The sequence below is a fragment of the Manis javanica genome, chromosome 2 (genome assembly GCF_040802235.1).
Source record: "Manis javanica isolate MJ-LG chromosome 2, MJ_LKY, whole genome shotgun sequence".
Lineage (NCBI taxonomy): Eukaryota > Metazoa > Chordata > Mammalia > Pholidota > Manidae > Manis > Manis javanica.
Window position 1 is genome coordinate 13,603,857 of NC_133157.1, and position 19,213 is coordinate 13,623,069.

The window sequence follows — 19,213 nt, forward strand, 5'->3', positions numbered from 1 at the left end:
TCGGTGCGGTCCGGAAGGCTAGTGATCGCGGCCGAAAGCGGGGCAGGGAGGCTGCACCTGGCAGATCTCGCGAGGCTTGGAGAAGCGCGCCGGGAGCGGGGAGCCGGACGGGCGCACGCGCGAGCCGCTGTCGGAGGGGCGTGATGGCGGCTCAGGCGCTCGCGCTGCTGAGGGAGGTGTCTCGGCTGGAGGCGCCGCTGGAGGAGCTGCGCGCCCTGCAGTCGGTGCTGCAGGCGGTGCCGCTCAGCGAGCTCCGCGAGCAGGCGGCGGAGCTGCGCCTTGGCCCTCTTTTCTCCCTGCTTGACGAGAACCACAGGTGAGAGGACCCTGCAGCTGGAGCCGGGGAGGGACCCCTCCAAGTACGGGGTGGGTGGGATGAGGGGAGGGCTTTTCCCAGTCGCAGTGCAGGCAAAAAACAGCCGAAATTTACGAGAGGGAAGGACCTGGGCCAACAGGCAAGAGACGGGGTTCGAGTCCAGCCTCTGAGGTGTGCCCCTGGCCCTCGACTGGCCTCCTTGCCTTCAGCCTTCACGAAGATTTGGGGGAAAGCAAGGCTGCCCATCCACACGGAGGACTCCGCAGGCACGTGTCCTGGTTCTTGACGTTTTTCTTCCTCTCAGGAAGAGGCCCTATCCTGGTAACTGGGCAAGATCCGTCAACGTTATAGATTCGCACACCTTTTGATGCAGTAATTCCTGTTACAGGAATTTAACACGCAGATATACTCGGACACAACCTGTAGCATATATATATGAATATTCATAACAGAAAGTGGCAGCAAAAAACTAGAATCAACCTAAATACCAGTAAAGGTGGATTCTGAGTAAGTTATGTCTCGTTACTATGTAACACTGCAACTATGGAAAAATTAAGTTAGATCTGTATATGTGAACACGGAAAGATCTGTAATGTATGCTGTTGAATGAAAAAGAATTGCAGTTTATGATGCCATTATGTGTAATTTTTTAAAAGGATTACAGTCCCCCCACACACACACACATTGCAATACACACATGCACATGCACACAGGCGCGTGCATAACATTGGAACTACCTGAAAGGTACAGCAGAAACTATTAAATACAGAAGTGGGACTTCGAATGGTAGGATGGCAACTTTTCATTTTATGCACTTGATACTTTAAGAGTTAAAAATGTTTGTAATCTGGAAATTAAATAATCACTTTTCTACTTGAAAAGAATGAATCACTGGATGGTTTCAAGACACTTTCTTGGCTCTGACCTTGTAAGATTCTTCCCTTTTACATGTGTTCTCCATTAAATCCTTTACTTAACATTTTTCAGGTCTGCCTATGAAATCTCTCTTGTCCAATTTAACTCAGGCCCCCAGTTTTCCCTCTTGTTACCTCTGTTGCTTTGATCTGACGTCTCATTACCTCAGAGCTTCCTCTCCTAGCTTGTCCTTCCCACACTGCAACCACAGTGAGCTTCTCAGGTTATTTGGCTCAGATTTTTTCCATGGTTTCCCACTGTCTGCAGTGTAAAATCGTGACTTCTCATTCTGGCATTTGGACCCGTACAGTACATTTCCATCCTACTTTTCCAGCCTTATCTTTTTCCTCCACTCCTCTAGAATATTTCATCTTAAGCTGCCATGTGTCACCACTTATGTTCCCTTGAGCAGCATGACTTGGCACTTTCCTAACTTTATTTGTGCCACTCCTAACTGAAATGCCTTCCCTCTCTCCAAATTCTCTCCATCCTTTAAGGCTCTAGTGAAGTGGTATCCCTTCCAGAAAGTCTTTCGGGTCGCTCCAGTTGCAAGTTACTGGTCCTCAGATCTCCTGAAGGACATTATAGTTATTGCTGTTAATGGCACTTGTCACTATTGCCTTATGTTATAGTTCTGTATGTTTTTATTTCTATTTTGTAAGTTCTTTAAAGGAGGGGCCATATTTTGTTCATCTCTGCATCCCTCCTAGGGCGCAGCACATGAAACTATATGCCAAATAAAAGATAGGACCCTAAATTCTAGAGGCTACCTAGTCCCACTACTTTATATTACGGATGAAGAGACTTTCAAAAGTCACACTGAATTAACATCAGAGATTTAATAGGAATTGAAATGAAGGGAGTTTAAAGAATAAGATCCATGGGGATATGGTTTGGTGAATGAAGGAGCAGTGCTCTAGGAAATAATTTCAATGGAAAGTTTAAAGATAGAGTAATTCAGAACTGGGTACATAGTAGATACTAATTGCAATTTGTGGGAATATTTCTTCTTTGGATAGTAGATTGAGAGTCTCCACATATATGGCTATGATGCTAAACCTCACAGGTTGCTATATATTAGTTCAGAATCTGATCTAATAGATGTAAAGTATTTGACAAGAGTATTTGTAAGAGAAGGTAAGTCCTGAGATTATTGCTTTACAACATGGAAGTCAAATAAGATTGATTATAAGTTATTAACTCTTTGGCATCTTGGTACCAAAGTGCCACATGTGACCTGAAATTTGTGCATTGTGTACAGTTTAACCTCTGGTTGTCGTTTTTAAAACAGCTTTATTGATACATAATTTACATAAAATTGCACATAATAATAAATAAAATTTGAAAAGTTTTGTCATGTATACACTCATGAAACCATCACCACAGTCAGCATAGCAGAGACTCCCTTACTCCCAGAAGCTTCCTCATGACCTTTGGTAGGCCCTCCCCATCACAGCTAGGCAACCACTAATCTGCTTTCTGTCTCTCTAGGTGAGTTTGCCTTTTTTTTTTAGAGAGATATATAAATGGAGTAATTCGGTATATATTTGGTTTCTTTCACTCAGCATAATTATTTTAAGATTCATTTGGTGTAAATGAAAACGTTATGGTTTTATTACTGCATACTAGTCCATTATAATGATAAAAATTTGTTTTTTAATCATTTTTTTAAATCTGTTTACCTGTTAGTGCACATTTGAGTTGTCTTCAGTTTGGGTATATTACAAATAACACTGCTATGAACATTTGTGTACAAGTCTTTACATAGACATAGTCTTTCTTTTTTCTTTGAGTAAATACCTAGGAGTGGAATGGCTGGATCATATGGTAGATGTATGTTTAGCTTTTTAGGAAACTGCCAGACTTTTCTAAAGTAATTGTACCATTTTACATCCCCACCAGTAGTGTATGAGAGTAAAGTATATGCCTAAATATAAAACCTAAGACAATAAAAATTCTAGAAGAAAACATAGGAAAAAAGTTTTCTGACATTGGTTAAGTAAAGATTTCTTCGATGTGACACCAGAAGCATGATTCATAGAAGAACAAATTGATAAGTTGGATTTCATCAAAATTAAACATTCTGCTCTTTAAGTCACAATTGAGGGCATGAAAAGACAGGTCACAAGTGGAGAAAAATCTTGGCAAAGAATAAAGCTGATAAAGAACTTCAGAATATGAAAAGAACTCTCAAAAGAAATAACCCAATTTCAAAATGTGCAAAACGTTTGAAAAAGAAGACACAGGGATGGCAAATAAGCACTTAAAGAGCTATTCAACATCATTAGTTATTAGTGAAACACAAATTAAAATCGTAAGGAGATTCTACTGCATAATTCACACAATGGCTAAAATAAAAGATGTGAAGCAACTCAAGTGTCTATTAGCAGATGAATGGATAAACAATATGTGGCACAAATGGAATATTATTCTTAAAAAGGAAGGAAATTCTGATACATGCTACCGCATGGAAACCTGAAGACATTATGCTAAGTGAAATAAGCCAGACACAAAGGACAAATACTGTATGATTCCACTTTTTTGAGGTACCTAAAGCAGCCAAATTCATGGAATGGGGTGGCTAGGGGCTCAGGGAAGGGGAGAATAGGGAATTAGTGTGACGAATACAGAGTTTCAGTTTGCAAAGAATAAGTTCTGGAGATAGATGGTAGTGATGATTGCACAAAAATGTGAATGAAATTAATGCCACTGAACCATACATTTAAAAATGGTTAAAATGGTACATTTTATGGTATGTACAATCAAATCTTTTTTTTATTTAAAGAAAAGAAACCAGAACCCATTAATAGTCATTCCCCATCCCCCCTTTCATCCGATCCGAGAGCCCCTGGCAACCAAGAATTTGCTTTTCGTTTCTGGATTTTTGTGTATATTCTGGACATTTCATATAAATAGAATCATCATTAAAAGGAATCCTTTTATGTCTGGCTTCTTTGACTTAGCACATTTTTAAGGTTCATTGATGTAGCATGTATTGATACTTCATACCTTTTATGGCTGAATAAATACTCCATTATATGGATATATCACATTGTGTCTATCCATTCATTAATTGATGGGACATTTGGGTTGTTTCCACTGCTGTGAACATTCGTGTGCAAATTTTTGTGTGGGCAAATGTTTTAAATTATTGTGAGTATAAAAAACATTCTCAGTACTCCCTTAGGCTCAGTTATGCAAAGTGCAATCCCTAAATTTAAAAAAAATCTATGTTCATTTTTAAGGCTTTTGCTTTGTATTGCATAATGAACTTCTAGAAAGGTTGTACCAATTTAATTATATACTCCTGCTAGCCATGTATGAGTGTTATTGTACTGCCTATTAAGAGACAAGGAAGTTACAGTTGAAATACCTTATGTATCTACAGTTGGTATTCATCCAGTTTTGATTCATTATCTCTTCAGTAACTCCTGAATCTTTTCCCTCTTATCCATCCCCACTGCTACACCCGTTTTATCACCTCTCACTATCAACTGCCTTCCAACTGAAAAATTCTTTATCTGACATTGATGCACAGTGATTTTTCATGGTCTGCCATTGCCCTCCGGAAAAAGTCTCAGTTCCATAGAACGACATAATGTATCTATCAGAACCTGGCTTCTGTGCATCTTTCCTGTTTCATTTCTTGCCGTTCATCTCCCCCATTTGCCTTCTTTCCACTGCTCTCCCACTCTGACGGCAGTCCTACCCAGCTACGTATGGTCCCTTGAATGCACAGCACTGTGTCAGTCCTCTGTGCCCTTTCATGTGCTACTACGTCCTTTTCTTGGAATACCTTTCTTCTCCTAGGTGAATCCCACTTTTTCTTAAAATGTAGCTCAAGTAATACTCCTCTGGAGGCCTTCCCTGTACCATGTGTTCTTTTCTGAGCCCCCACAGCTTCCAGCCCTAATCTATAACATTTATCCACCTGGATTAGAATTGCCTTTCTATTCTGTATCTTCAGTTAGACTGAGCTCATTTAGGCTAGACTCTGTATCTTACCCTTTATAGCTCTGGCACATACATGGCACATAATAGGTACTTAGTAAATGCTTCTGTTTATTTATTTATTTCATTGAAGTATAGTTAATATACAATATTATACTGGTTTCAAATATACAGCATAGTGATTCAACAGTTATATATATTATTAAATCCTCACCCCAACTACTATAGTTACTAAATGTCAACATAGAAAGATATGGAACTATTAGCTATATTCTCTATGCTATACTTAGTAAATGTTTAATAAATAAGTGGAAGCTAGTGCTTTGAAGGGAAGTCTATGTATAGGAGATCCTCGCTGAGCCTGGCTTCAGATATTATGAGGTTGTTACTTCCTATCTGGCAGGGTACAAACTAATGAGCTTTATGGTGTCTCCTTTAGGGAACAGACCACTTTGTGTGTATCCATTCTGGAGAGATTGCTTCAAGCTGTGGAGCCTATTCATGTGGCCCGGAACCTCACAGCTGACCTGCAGAGGGGACTAACTCACCCTAATGATTCTGTAAAAATCCTTGCTCTGTCCCAGGTATGAAATTTTACTCACACATAATAAGGGAACTGACACTTAGCAATCACCTGCTCTGGACCAGGCTCTCTGCTGGGTGATAGAGACACAGAGCGGAAGGAAATACCATCTCTCTACATCTCTGAGGAGTGTCTGGTCTATTCTAGTGTGCATAGCTGACTATAACCAGGTGGATACAAGCTGAAGTAAGAAGTTCCACTAAGTACCATGTGAATCGTTGATTTGTCAAATACTGAGTTCCTTTTTCATGACAGATGTTGTACTATATGCTGTTACAGCTACCAAGATAAATAAAGTTTATTTCTTTCCTTCAAGGAATTCCTAATCTAGAGAAAAATATTGCTGTTTTATGCCTTTTTATAGTGACATGAACAAAGTGTTGTTGTAAAGTTCAGTAAACCAGCAAATTAAGATAGTAACTCATCACCCTGGTAACCAAAACATCCTACTATTTCAGCAAAGAGCTGCTGCTGTAGATTATTTTGTTGCAGTGTTAGGAATGAGCAGTTAGTTATTCAGTAGATATTAAACTATTGATTTTCCTTTTCTTCTCTAAAGTATTCATTCAATAAAAAGGGAAAGTTATCAATTTATTATTCCATTGTTTATGTGCCAGACACTGTAGTATGTATATACTTAACCTATTTAGTGTCATTTAATCTTCATAACTTTCCTGCAGTTAAATACTCTAGTCACATCTTAAAGATAAAAAAGTAGGTTCAAAGAAGTTAAGTTGTCCAAGGTCAGTGTAGCTAAAAATTGGTAGAACTAGGATTTGTAATTTTTTTACTCACTGAGGTGTCTCAACTCTACCCTCCACTTCTTTTCTCTTCCCTTTCAAAGATGTAACTATACCATATGTATGTTTGGCTTTAATGAATTTGGGTCATTTGGAATTTTTAATGATTGTCATAGCAGTTATCAATAATTTCTAAATTAATTGCACACTAAGGAAATTTGACCATCATGTGTTTATGTTGACCTACTTTGGAAGAGTATTTCCGATTGTTTTTTTTTTTTTTTCTTTCAGGTTGGAAGAATTGTTGAAAATTCTGATGCTGTTACTGAAATTCTAAATAATGCTGAATTACTAAAACAAATCATTTATTGCATTGGTGGAGAGAATCTATCTGTAGCTAAAGCGGTGAGTCAGCTAGAACCATCACATTAAACATGCAGACATGTTAGTATCCTAAAAGATAAAGAAAGGCCTTCTGGACTGAAAGGTGTACATTTAGAATGGATGATTTGTGTAATTGAATTTAAACAACTTCATATAGATGGTATCAGATAGATAAATGCTGTCAAATAAATACTAGTAAATCCCTTCTATTTTCTAGAATACACATACCTAACTATCCATCATAGGGCTTATGGTTGGGCTGCTTTAAGAGGAAACAAAACTTATATAATCTGTTTTCTGTACAGAGAATACTATGTATCTTTTTTTTATTTTAAATGATAGCTAAAACATTGTGAATGCCCATTGGGCAAAGTGCATTCCATATACTAATTTCACATCAATCTCATGAAGTTGACAGAATATTCTGTATTTTTATGACTTAAGAGATATTTTCTTTGCTTCTAAGGCCATTAAATCCCTGTCAAGGATGTCACTAACCCAAGCTGGACTGGAAGCTCTATTTGAAAGCAATCTGCTGGATGACTTGAAACATGTAATGAAAACAAATGACATTGTTCGATACAGAGTGTATGAGGTAAGACTAAAGGCACACATTCTGGTGCCAGCAATTTACAGGGCAGTAAGGCTGACATTGGAAGGCAAGATGGCTCACTTAACATGCATTTATTGAATATATAATTTATATTAGGCCCTATATTATATGCTAGGGATATCAAGATGAACTCCCTCCTAGTATATAAGACAGTCAAATAAAATAATATTTACAGTGTACTATATAAAGTACTATAATAGAGGAGATAATGTTGAAACTAAACTTTGAAAAAATTAATTGCAGTAGTAAGAAGAAGAAATGTTTCTCATTTGCACCAGCTTTTTACTAAGCATTATGCTAAGTCCCACATATATTGTCTTCAATTCTCACAGTAAACCCTGTATGTTATTACCATTAACCTCACTATTGATGGAGTAACTGACCTGAGGCCACACAGTTAATAGGCTGCGTGTTTGAAATGGAACCCTTTGCAGTCCAATTCCCTCCTCAAAACACTTAACTTTGCATGTCTTGATACCACATATCCTGGTTTCCCTTGTGCCTTTCTGGCTCAGTCTCCTGGCTCATTTTCTATTGAACTTTCAATGTTGGAATTTATGAAGGCAAATTCTCAAGCTCTGTTCTCACTTTTATGGTGATGACTCCATAAACCTCCAGACCTCTCTTCTGAGCACACACCTTCATGTCCAACTGCTTGCTCTTCCCCCTTGGATGTATTCTATGCCCCTTACAGTAGTCTCAAACCTACCTTCAGATCTTCTCCAACATTCCTTTGCCCCCAGTAAATAAACAGCAGCAACAGGTTGACCCTGTCTTTTGTGCACATGGTTGGTTGTTAGACCTGGAGTTCATCCTCTGTGAAGCCTTCTTCTCTCTCCCACATATCTATTCAGTCTGCATTGTATCAGTTTTATTTAAACCCTGTATTTCTCTTTCTTGGCAGAGCAGCCACCACCCTAGTCTAGGCTACCAATGTCTCTCACCTGGACTACTGTGTTATATCCAAACAGGGCTCCTCTGATCCATTCTGTCGTCACTGGTCTCTTTTTTACATACAGTCAAAATGATCTTTTAAGAATCCAAATCTGATTCTGTCATTCCTCTTTAGTGTCCTATATCTCTAAAAGCCCTCAGGACCTACTGCTTGAATGAGTAAGTGCATGACTGATAGATTGCATGAATGAATAAATGAATGGTTTTTGCATTGTTTGTTGCTGATTCAGGCTTTTGTGCCCTGATTGATGATTTCTTAAAAACTAAAACAAGTGCAGATACACCCAGATATAATAAAGTGTTTTTTTTTTTAAGAGGGCATTTCTCATATTTATTGATCAAATGGTTGTTAACAACAATAAAATTCTGTATAGGGGACTCAATGTACAATCATTAATCAACCCCAAGCCTAATTCTCAACAGTCTCCAATCTTCTGAAGCATAACAAACAAATTCTTACATGGTGAACAAATTCTTACATAGTGAATAAGTTCTTAGATGGTGAACAGTGCAAGGGCAATCATCACAGAAACTTTCGGTTTTGATCACGCATTATGAACTATAAACAATCAGGTCAAATATGAATATTCGTTTGATTTTTATACTTGATTTATATGTGAATCCCACATTTCTCCCTTATTATTATATTATTATTTTTGATAAAAATGCTGAAGTGGTAGGTAGATGCAAGATAAAGGTAAAAAACATAGTTTAGTGCTGTAAGAGGGCAAATGTAGATGATCAGGTGTGTGCCTATAGACTAAGTATTAATCCAAGCTAGACAAGGGCAACAAAACATCCATGGATGCAGAAGATTTCTCTCAAAACGGGGGGTGAGGTTCTAAGCCTCACCTCTGTTGATCCCCAATTTCTCACCTGATGGCACCCCTGCGACTGTGCCTGTCTTAGGTTGTTCCTCCCTTGAGGAATCTTACCCGTCTCTGGCTAACCAGTCATCTTCCGGGGCCATACAGGGAAATGTAAAGTTGGTAAGTGAGAGAGAAGCCATATTGTTTGAAAAGGTTAGCTTTTTACTTCTTTGCAGATTTATGCCCTGTGGCTTCTATGCCCAGCATTTGTCTTGAGGTATCTTTACCACTTGGAAGAATTATGATACTCGGTAATTTCGATATGAGGCACGAATTCTACTTAAAGGTTGTAATTAGGAAGGAAGAAGAAAAGCTATAGAAGTAGCAGATGGAAGAAAACATGGGAAGATTGATTATTTCTTTGATATATCTTCTTGTAGAGTAACTTAAGCATGTATAGGTTTTAAACTAATTAAATTGCATGCACACATTAACATAATAGGAATACAGCTACTAACCAAAGCAGACCTACAATTACCAGCCATCTCCAGTGAAACCAAGGAAACCAGTTAGGTACCCTCGGCATTTGTGAAAACTTATCAATGATATGATGGATATTGTGTAACTGAATTTGAATAGTTTGAGAATAATAAAGTGTTTTTATGCCAAAATAATTTCTTATGTGTTTAATGAAGTTTTTCAGCTTGTGGAGACAAATAATGGATTTTTAAAAATTCAGTTACATAATGTGCCTACCCTGTGTTAAACTGAAGATGAGATCTAACAGGTTTGGAGCTTTTTACATTCCCTGTTTGTTTGTTTTTTTTTCAGCTAATTGTGGAGATTTCTTCTGTGTCACCAGAATCTTTAACTTCCTGTACCACCAGTGGGCTGATAACCCAGCTCCTCAGAGAGCTGACCGGGGATGATGTACTGGTCAGGTGTGTGACTGAGAGAGTTCTGAAAGCCAGTGTCTTCTTTTGGAGGGCCAGGAAGCAACCTTGAGATTTCGTGTGATCTTTAGAACTTATGCCCAGGTTGATCCCATGATCAGTGTATATCTTGAAAAGGGGGCCTTTACAAAATTGCTCAAGTTACATCATGACAACATACTGGAACTTAGCAAAGCCCCACATAACAGTTCAGCTACTTTAGATTAACTATGTTTCTTGTCCCTAAGGCATGTGTGCTCTGAAAAAGTTGTAATCACATGGTAACTGCCATTTTGTCTCACTTTAACATGTTATCATACACATGTTTTGGCACTGTTAAGTAATAGTGCTATGATAGGATAGCAAAAACATAAATTTTGAAAATGAGCAATACTTGGGCTTACACACATCTCTGCTATTTACTATCGTTTGACCTTGGACAAATTATTGTAATCTTTATGTTTCCTCATCTCTCAAATAGAACAGTCATAACTCTTGTGAGGAACATACTATGGGGATTAAGTGAACTGGCCATCGATACCAGTACATTGGCTGGCATAAGTCCTCAAAAAGGTATTCAGTTAGTCTCTTCACTCCCAGCTTCCTGCTCTCTAAGTCTGCTTTAACATCTGCCAAATGCTTCTTTGTTGGTATTCCACAATTTACTAATATGTCCTCACTATTGAACACTTCATTTACTTTAAGTATTTTGCTGTTACAGTAGCACTGTAGTTTTATCATCTTTGTGTACACAGGTTTTTGTATTCCTTATCTTAAATGATTTTCTGGTTGTCCTGTGTTCTTCAGATGTGATTGAATTTGTTAAACTCATATTCATAAATCAGTTACCTGTTACAGTGTTTTTGAGTTGCATTGTTTCAAAGCATTCATAATAAGGAAATTCATTTTGTTAATTTTTTTTTTAGCCTTGTATTAAATTTTATAACATAGAAAAAAGACTGCAAGTAGTCAGTTAAAAAACCTTAGGATCAACTGTAGAAATATTATTTTTAGTTATTTGGGGTAATTTGATCATGGTTAGGCATTAGATGATACCAAAGAACTTCTTACCAATTTTTAAGACTATGCGGTAATGGCATTATAATTGTATAAAGAAACATTCATGTTTTTTAGAGATGCATACTGAAGTATGAAGGGGTAAGTGACAAGAGGATTAGAATTTGCTTTAAAATAACTATTCAATCAGTATTATGGGTTCACAGGGCCTTCTTATGAGTTCATGGGGACTTACACATGGGTAAATGGCAGTTATGTCATTGCAACTTTTACATTTGACATTTCAAAATAAAAGTTCTTTTTAAAAATATCTCAGAAAGGAGCTATGTTATAGTGAAAACAGTAGTGGGCCTCAAGTCAGAAGGTCAAGACTTAAGTCTAAACTCTGCCTTGTAATAACACCATGATTCTAGACAAGTCACTGCAATTTTTCTATACTTCTGTTCTTGTCTGAAAAATAGATCCAGGATTATTGACCTTTCAGATTTGGAGGAATTAAACTAGATAACCCATGAAAGCAATTTGCAAACTGCTGATCATATGCAAAATTTTGGCATTTCAGAGCCACCTGTATAGAAATGGTGACATCACTGGCATATACTCATCACGGACGACTTTACCTTGCTCAAGAAGGAGTAATTGATCAGATTTCTAATATGATTGTTGGGGCAGATTCAGACCCTTTCTCAACCTTCTACTTGCCAGGTAAGAAATACCGATGCCTGTCTAGATGATGGTGTATTTCATTTCTGCATTATCTCTGACAGGGGAGGCCAGCGATTTTCTTTAGAGCCGACTGATTCCCTTTGGATGATGCCTGTAGCCCCTTCATGAATTGGAATCTATTGCCCTGTGAACCATACACTGTTGATTCTGATTTTCTGGAGATAACCTTGCTGTTTAGAGCATGAGGATAGTTTCTTTTGAACTTCAGTCAAAAGCAACATAAATAAAAATACTGGTAATAACATTTTCAGTATATTCCACAGACTGGTAAATCTCTGAGTTGGAATGTTTATCGAGTATAGGATCTACTCCAAGTCATTTCCTTCTAGGATATGGTTAATTAGTTTTTCTTAAAAACTTACAGAAGTTGGAGATTTATCCCTTCTTTAGGTAGACTAGCTTATTTCATTGATGAACATCTCCTTAAAAATGTCTTCCTAGTAATTACTCCAAACTTACCTTCCTATAATTTGTATCAATGGTCCCTTGTTCAGCTGTGCAGAGGTGTCCATGAAGCAACCTCTAAAGGCCAAGGGAGAGGGAAGAGAAAGAATGAGGCAGACAAGTCCAGCTTGAAAGTTAAAGCAATTTTAATAAAGGGGCCACTTACAGAGGCGTGTCTTGGGTGGCAGCAAGACAGCAAGTGGGGTTTCTCTGTGCCTTTGCCTGTCCTGGACCTTCTTTGTAGCTCCAGCCTGTGTGGGTCTACATGCTGAAACTCCTCTGCCCATTAATTACTCCTAAGGGGCCTAGTGTCCTGTGGCATATTGTTCCATTCCATCAGGGACAGAGTTGGGGGATGGGGCATCTCGTTACACCAGCAACATTCCCTCCCAGGAGGGCGAGTAATGTGAAGGTCAGTAAGCAGCTAAGCAAATGGTGGATTTTACAAAATGGAGTTACTCTGGCTCCACATCCCTGTTCTTCGTTCCCCCTCTTGCATATGACAGTGCTTCAGTATTTGGACCCAGCTCTGTTGACACCCTGGGGTTTCTGTTCTCTCAGGACTATGCATCACATGTCTTTCAGTTTCTCCCTATGGTCCGTCTGATTTCCAGGCAACACAGAATTACTACCTTTTTCCCCTTCCTGGCCTATAGTTTAGTACTATCCCTATGAAAACATAGAGCCTCCAATTTATGCTGTCTTCCTCCTTCATTAAAGTATATTTTTGCAATATTTTTAGGATTTGTGAAGTTTTTTGGAAACCTGGCTGTCATGGAAAGTCCTCAACAGATCTGTGAGCGTTATCCTGTCTTTGTTGAAAAGGTGTTTGAAATGACAGAAAGTCAGGACCCCACCATGATTGGTGTAGCAGTGGACACAATTGGGATCCTGGGATCCAGTGTTGAAGGAAAACAAGTCTTACAGAAAACTGGTTGGTGTGACTTGTTTTGGCTTTCTTTAGGGATATTTTCTTTCCTACAAGGATTTAATATATAAGTTCATTTGCTGATGCATTAACTGCATTGTAAAAACTACCTTTATAGATGGCAATCTTTTTACCATGACCTTGGACTCATCCCTAAAAAGTCTCATAATTATTACTGAGTATTTATCTAACTACTGATCTATGTATATCCAAGTATCTATATAGATATATGTATTTTTTAATTTGTCCGGGCCAAACACTGTTTTCACTCTGTGCCTTCCTTGCATAGTACTTATGGTACAAAGACCATGGGCTGGAGTCCCAAAAGACCTGGATTCATGTCCCCATTCTAATGCTGATTTAAGTTTTTGAACTTCATCTACTCATTTCACTACTCTAGCCCTCATTTTCCTCATCTATAGAAAGGTCACAAGAACTATTTCTCATGTTGTGACTATTTAATAAAAAGAGACTTTTTTATATTGTAACAACTTGGTATGGTGATAGCTGGTACCTAGAATTATCATGTATATAAATGTTGAATCACTGTCTTGTACACCTGAAACTAATGCAATACTGTGTGTCAACTACCCTTAAATAAAAAATAATTATCTACAAAAAAAAAAAAAGAGACTTTTTTATATTTGTAATGTCAGGAAATGAAAAAAAATTATTACTAGATTTTGTTAAGAATGATACTTTTAAGTGTTTGTATGCACATTTTAAAACTCATCAAGCTATACACTAAGATTGTGCATTTTCTTATCTGTATCTCAATATAAAATATTGATAAATTTTTTTAAAAGAAGAATACTTTTATGGCACATCCATGAATATCTTGAAAACACTACAAATTCTATACAAAAAATATTAGTGCAGCACTGTTAAAACCCTTGTGAAATATATGTTGAAAATTAAAATGCTGTTGTGCATCAGTAGTATCCTTACATGTACTTTTCTAAGTGCTTTTACCTATGACATATAATCCTTTTATAATCCTGCAAAGAACATACTACTGTCATTCTCATTTTACGGATAAGGTAGCTGAAACTCAGAGAAGTTAAGAAAATTTTCTAAGATCATACAGACTATGCGGCAGCTGCTACTCAAAAGCAGATCCTTTAATTCCAGATCTTCTACACTTTGTCTTTTACATATATATGCTGTATTTCATATGAATTTGTGCATTAGGCCTGACACTTGGTCTCTGACTACATGTTTAATTTTGTGTTGGTTTAGGTTGGTAGGGACCATAATATATGAAAACATACCGTAGAAAATCTCATTGTTCATACCCATTAGGAAGATGGGTATTATGGACACCCCCAGAAAAAAAAGTGCTCACAAGAATGTAGAGAAATTGGAACTCTTGTGCATATCTGGTGGGAAGTAAAATGATACAGGCACTGTAGAAAATATTATGGTAGTTCCTCAAAAAATTATACATAGAATTATGATATGATCCAGCAATTCTACTTCTGGTATACACCCAAAAGGATTGACAGCAGGTCTCAAACAGATACTGTACACTGGTGTTCATAACAGCATTATTCACAGTAGCCAAAAAGAGTAGAAACAACCCTAATGTTCATTGACCAGTGAGTGGATAAGCAAAATGTGGTTTATACATATAACGGAATACTATTCAGCCTTAAAATGAATGAAATTCTCATGTATGCTGTAATATGAATGAGTCTTGAAGACATTATGCCAAGTGAAATAAGCCAGACTCAAACAGACAAAAAATGTTTGATTCTACTTACTTGAGGTCCCTAGAGTAGTCACATACACAAAGTATAGTGGTGGTTGCCAGGGGCTAGGGAGGGCATGTGGGAATAGGGAGTTTTTTAAAGAGTACAGAGTTTTGGTTTGAGATGATGAGAAAGTTCCGGAGATGGGTAGTGATGATGGTTGCTCAACAGAGTGAGTGTACTTAATGCCACTGAGCTGTGTGCCTCAAAATGGTTAAAATGGTAAAATTTGTGTTATGTTACCACAATAAAAAACATTTTGTTATCCTTCAAAGGAACTCGCTTTGAACGCTTGCTCATGAGACTAGGATATCAAGCAAAGAATGCATCAACAGAGCTCAAAATTAGGTGTTTGGATGCAATTTCATCTGTTCTGTACTTACCAGTAAGTAGATTGGGAAATTAATGGAAGATAGTGGGATATGCTTGGGAGAATAAATCTATTATGAGTCAACATAATATTGGTTAACAGTATAAATGTTGACCAAATAAATGCCACCTTTTCCACTTTTACTAAAAGAAGATAACCCTCATTATGTGACTAGTGTAATTTTTAAAGTGAAATTGTTCAGTATTAGAACTGTAGAGGATCCTGGAGATGCCTAGTCAACCCCATCAGAAAAAAACAAAAAACTGGAAATTCTGGGCTGGGCGTGGGGAAGTGCTCCAGACTTAGCAGAGATCCCATAGCAAATAAATGACAGAGTGCCGTCAGAACGCAGGTTTCCTGATTTGCGCATGTCTTGAGAGTTTCCTTTCTGTCCCACAGCCTGAGCAGCAGACTGATGACCTCCTGAGGATGACAGAGTCCTGGTTTTCTTCTTTGTCTCGGGATCCTCTGGAGCTTTTCCGAGGCATCAGTAATCAGCCCTTCCCTGAACTGCACTGTGCTGCCTTGAAAGTATTCACGGTAGGCACCCTCCTCTTTGCCCCAAGGCCTCCTGGGGCTCTGCCAGTTCAACACACAAGTACTTACAGGGAGCCAGGCCCTCTGCTGTGCCTTGGGGATACGCAAGTGCATAGTATAGTTTCTGCCTTCTGCTTAGTATAGACTGATAAGGGAGACAGATATGCAAACAAGATTGTTTCAGTAAAAGCTGTTAGTGCTTTGGTTTGAACAGGGTGCTATAAGATCACAGAATTAATTCGAAATTCCTTACCTGCCATCAAGCAGGCACTCTACTGACCCAGACCTGCTCTTTCTGAGCCTTATTTCCTGCCATTGCTCCCTGACACTTAATGCTCTAGTGATACCAAACTGCTTATATCTCTGAACCTTTGTGTGCCCTCTACACTCAACTCTGTTCCCTTACTTCATTTGTTAACCTCTCATTCATTCTTCAAGGACTAGCTCAGGGATCTCTTCAGCAACATTTGCCAAACCCACAAGATTGATTTAAGCAGTGTTGGCTCTCATAACTCCTTCATTCTGCAAGTATTTGTTAAGTTTCTTTCTTTATTTTTTTGCTAGGTACTGGGGGTACAATAGTGAGCAAAATATTCAGTGACCTTTTCTTTCATTAGCTCACAGTGGCTATTGAAGGATCCAAGCAGTGACATGATTGCTTAATTATGTGATTACAGTTGTGGCAACAATTATACCTCTGTGTTCTATTTATTACATTCTATTTTAAATGTTTACATATTGACCTGTCTTATCTATTAAACAGAGTTCATTGAGAATAGGAGCCATATCTGATTTATCTTTTTAGCTCCAGCACCTGAGATGGTGCCTGGGCTCATGGTAATGTAGTAATCACTTTAGTAATCTTAACAGTGGGATCTCAGGCAGCATGCTGGGTCTAGAAGGGAGGGAACAAGGGGAGTTGAGGGGACAAGAGAGGGACTTCTTCCTGCAGGATGTGATACATGATCTGGGTTTGGAAGGATACAGTATTACTGTCAACTTCAAGAATGCTTGTTTTTAGACTTCTTCATCCTTGAAAATAATCCCTGTGATGGTCATTTTGGCTCATGCATTGGTATCGCTTAATTCTTTTCCTGCTATTCTATGTTACGCTCCAGTTGGTTGGCCACGGCTGTAGAGATAATTTTTGATTTACTGGATGGGACAAGTATTTGTATTTCAGCCCACCCTTCATTCTTGGCTATTGTTGACTAGGCTAATGTTTCTCAAACTTTAACCGTAAAGATCTTGTTAAGATATAGATTCTGATTCAGTGGTTCTGGGATGAAGCCTAAGATCTTGAAGTTCTAACAAGCTCCCAAGTGATACTGAAACTGGTCTGCAGAACACATTTTGAGAGGCTATGAACTTGTTTGTTCCTTGTTCTTTGTTAAAATGTAATAGTGAGGTTTTAAAAATATTATAAAAGTTGCTTATTCATTATCTTAATATTTGGAAGATTGAGTAGTAATTTTTTAAATCACTTGAAGTCATACCTTTTCTATTCCTTTGATTACTAGGTTAGTACTAATATTTATGTATTTACTTATTTTTGGTGAAATACTTCAAATATATAGTTATACTTTGCTATCTGCTCAGTCCCTTTCCCCTTTTTCCCTCTGGATGTAATCACTTTCATGAATTCAAAATTTACAAGCCCACGCATGATTTTATATTTTTACAACACATGTATATATCCATTAACAAATTATAGTATTTTACATATTCTTAAACTTTGTAAATGGTGTCATACAGTTCATTTCATTCTGCAGTCTTTTTCTCTTCAACAATGTTCTTAAGATTTATGTATGTTAAATGAGGCAATTAGAACATCATTAGTATTTCACTGTGTAGCCACAGTGAATCATTCTCCTGTAGGTGAAGATTTAAATAGTTGTCTATTACAAATGATACTTTGATGAACTTTATTGAAAATAACATCTTATGCACATGTATTACAGTTTCTGTAGGATAGTTTTCTCTAGTTTTTGTTCTTATTTTTCCAGTGTTGTAATTATGCCATGTTTAGAATTTGGATCTACTTTTTTTTCATGTAACACAATTTACCTATTCTTTACAAACATTATTGTTAATGTTCACTTAATTTTTTATTGCTACATAACATAATTTACTTACTCATCCCCCCACTTTGATCAAACACATATTGTAACTTTCACTGTGGCAAGCATCTTTATATACAAAGATTTTCTTTATATTTACATTATTTACATTTTAAAATATTTACATTATTTTCTTAAATTAGATTTCCCAGGAGGAAATTTACTTAGGCAAAAAGTAACATTTTTAAGGTTCATACTGCCAGATTTCGTTTTAAGGATTATGCCAACACGCTGACAAACTTAACTGCTCAAGGTTCAGAGGAATTGTGTTCTTTCTGCCTTCCATTTCAGGCCATTGCAAATCAACCCTGGGCTCAGAAACTTATGTTCAGCAGTCCAGGTTTTGTAGAATATGTGATGGACCGGTCTGTGGAACATGACAAAGCTTCAAAGGATGCCAAATATGAACTGGTGAAAGCACTTGCCAATTCGAAGACAGTTGCTGAAATCTTTGGGAACCCAAATTATTTGAGGCTCAGAACTTACCTGAGTGAAGGTCCGTATTATGTGAAACCTGTTTCCACGACAGCAGTGGAAGGGGCTGAATGATTTCTTCTAGAGGCTAGACCATTTTTTGACCAAAACTTCTCCTAAAGTACTTCCCGATCTGTACTTTACAAAACAGAGATTTCCCTCCCTCTAGAATTACCATGGAGCAAACTAAGTGTAATTTGATTACCAACATTTGTTGTTTCTACATTGAAATACAGTGTGGAACCAGGAAAGCAGGCAACCTTGGTCATAAACCAGGTGTTTTTCAGATGCCCGTGACTGCCTTAATCTTCATGAGAAGATGCAAGTTTTGTTCTCCCAGTACATATTCATGGACTTACTGCCTTATTTTAAAATCCACTTCAAAGAAAATGGAACCAAATTGTGTCTTAATTCTCTCAACCACCTTTTTTTCCCTCTCTTTTTGGTCCTTTTCCCCTTCTGATTCCACTTTCTTGGCTATAAATAGTCTTTGAAAAAAAAGTAATGTGGAATCTTAAAATTATGTTCTCTATACAAGAATACTTTTAATAAGATCTGTTTGGATTTTCTGTTACTATTCCTTTGAAAAATAGATAAATAAATCTTTAAAAAATATTTTCTAGTGTTTTTTGATGCTTTTTGGTTATTA

The 19,213-nt window shown here is 37.4% G+C and overlaps 1 protein-coding gene across 1 annotated transcript; it reads left to right on the forward strand.

Annotated features, from left to right (window-relative positions):
* Positions 1-102: 102 nt before the first annotated feature.
* PSMD5 (proteasome 26S subunit, non-ATPase 5) lies at positions 103-19,179 on the forward strand. Its single transcript, XM_017650573.3, has 10 exons — positions 103-316; positions 5,622-5,766; positions 6,797-6,910; positions 7,356-7,484; positions 10,097-10,206; positions 11,777-11,919; positions 13,127-13,318; positions 15,339-15,448; positions 15,833-15,973; positions 18,382-19,179. Exons 1-10 carry the CDS (start codon positions 144-146, stop codon positions 18,637-18,639), a joined length of 1,515 nt encoding a protein of 504 aa, XP_017506062.2. The 5' UTR covers positions 103-143; the 3' UTR covers positions 18,640-19,179.
* The last annotated feature ends 34 nt before the right edge of the window (positions 19,180-19,213 follow it).

Excerpts from the sequence above, each read along its gene's own strand:
- PSMD5 (XM_017650573.3), top strand. The coding sequence starts at position 144 with ATGGCGGCTCAGGCGCTCGCGCTGCTGAGGGAGGTGTCTCGGCTGGAG. Across the intron at positions 11,920-13,126 it reads CTCAACCTTCTACTTGCCAG|GATTTGTGAAGTTTTTTGGA; the intron begins GTAAGAAATACC and ends CAATATTTTTAG. Across the intron at positions 13,319-15,338 it reads ACAAGTCTTACAGAAAACTG|GAACTCGCTTTGAACGCTTG; the intron begins GTTGGTGTGACT and ends TATCCTTCAAAG.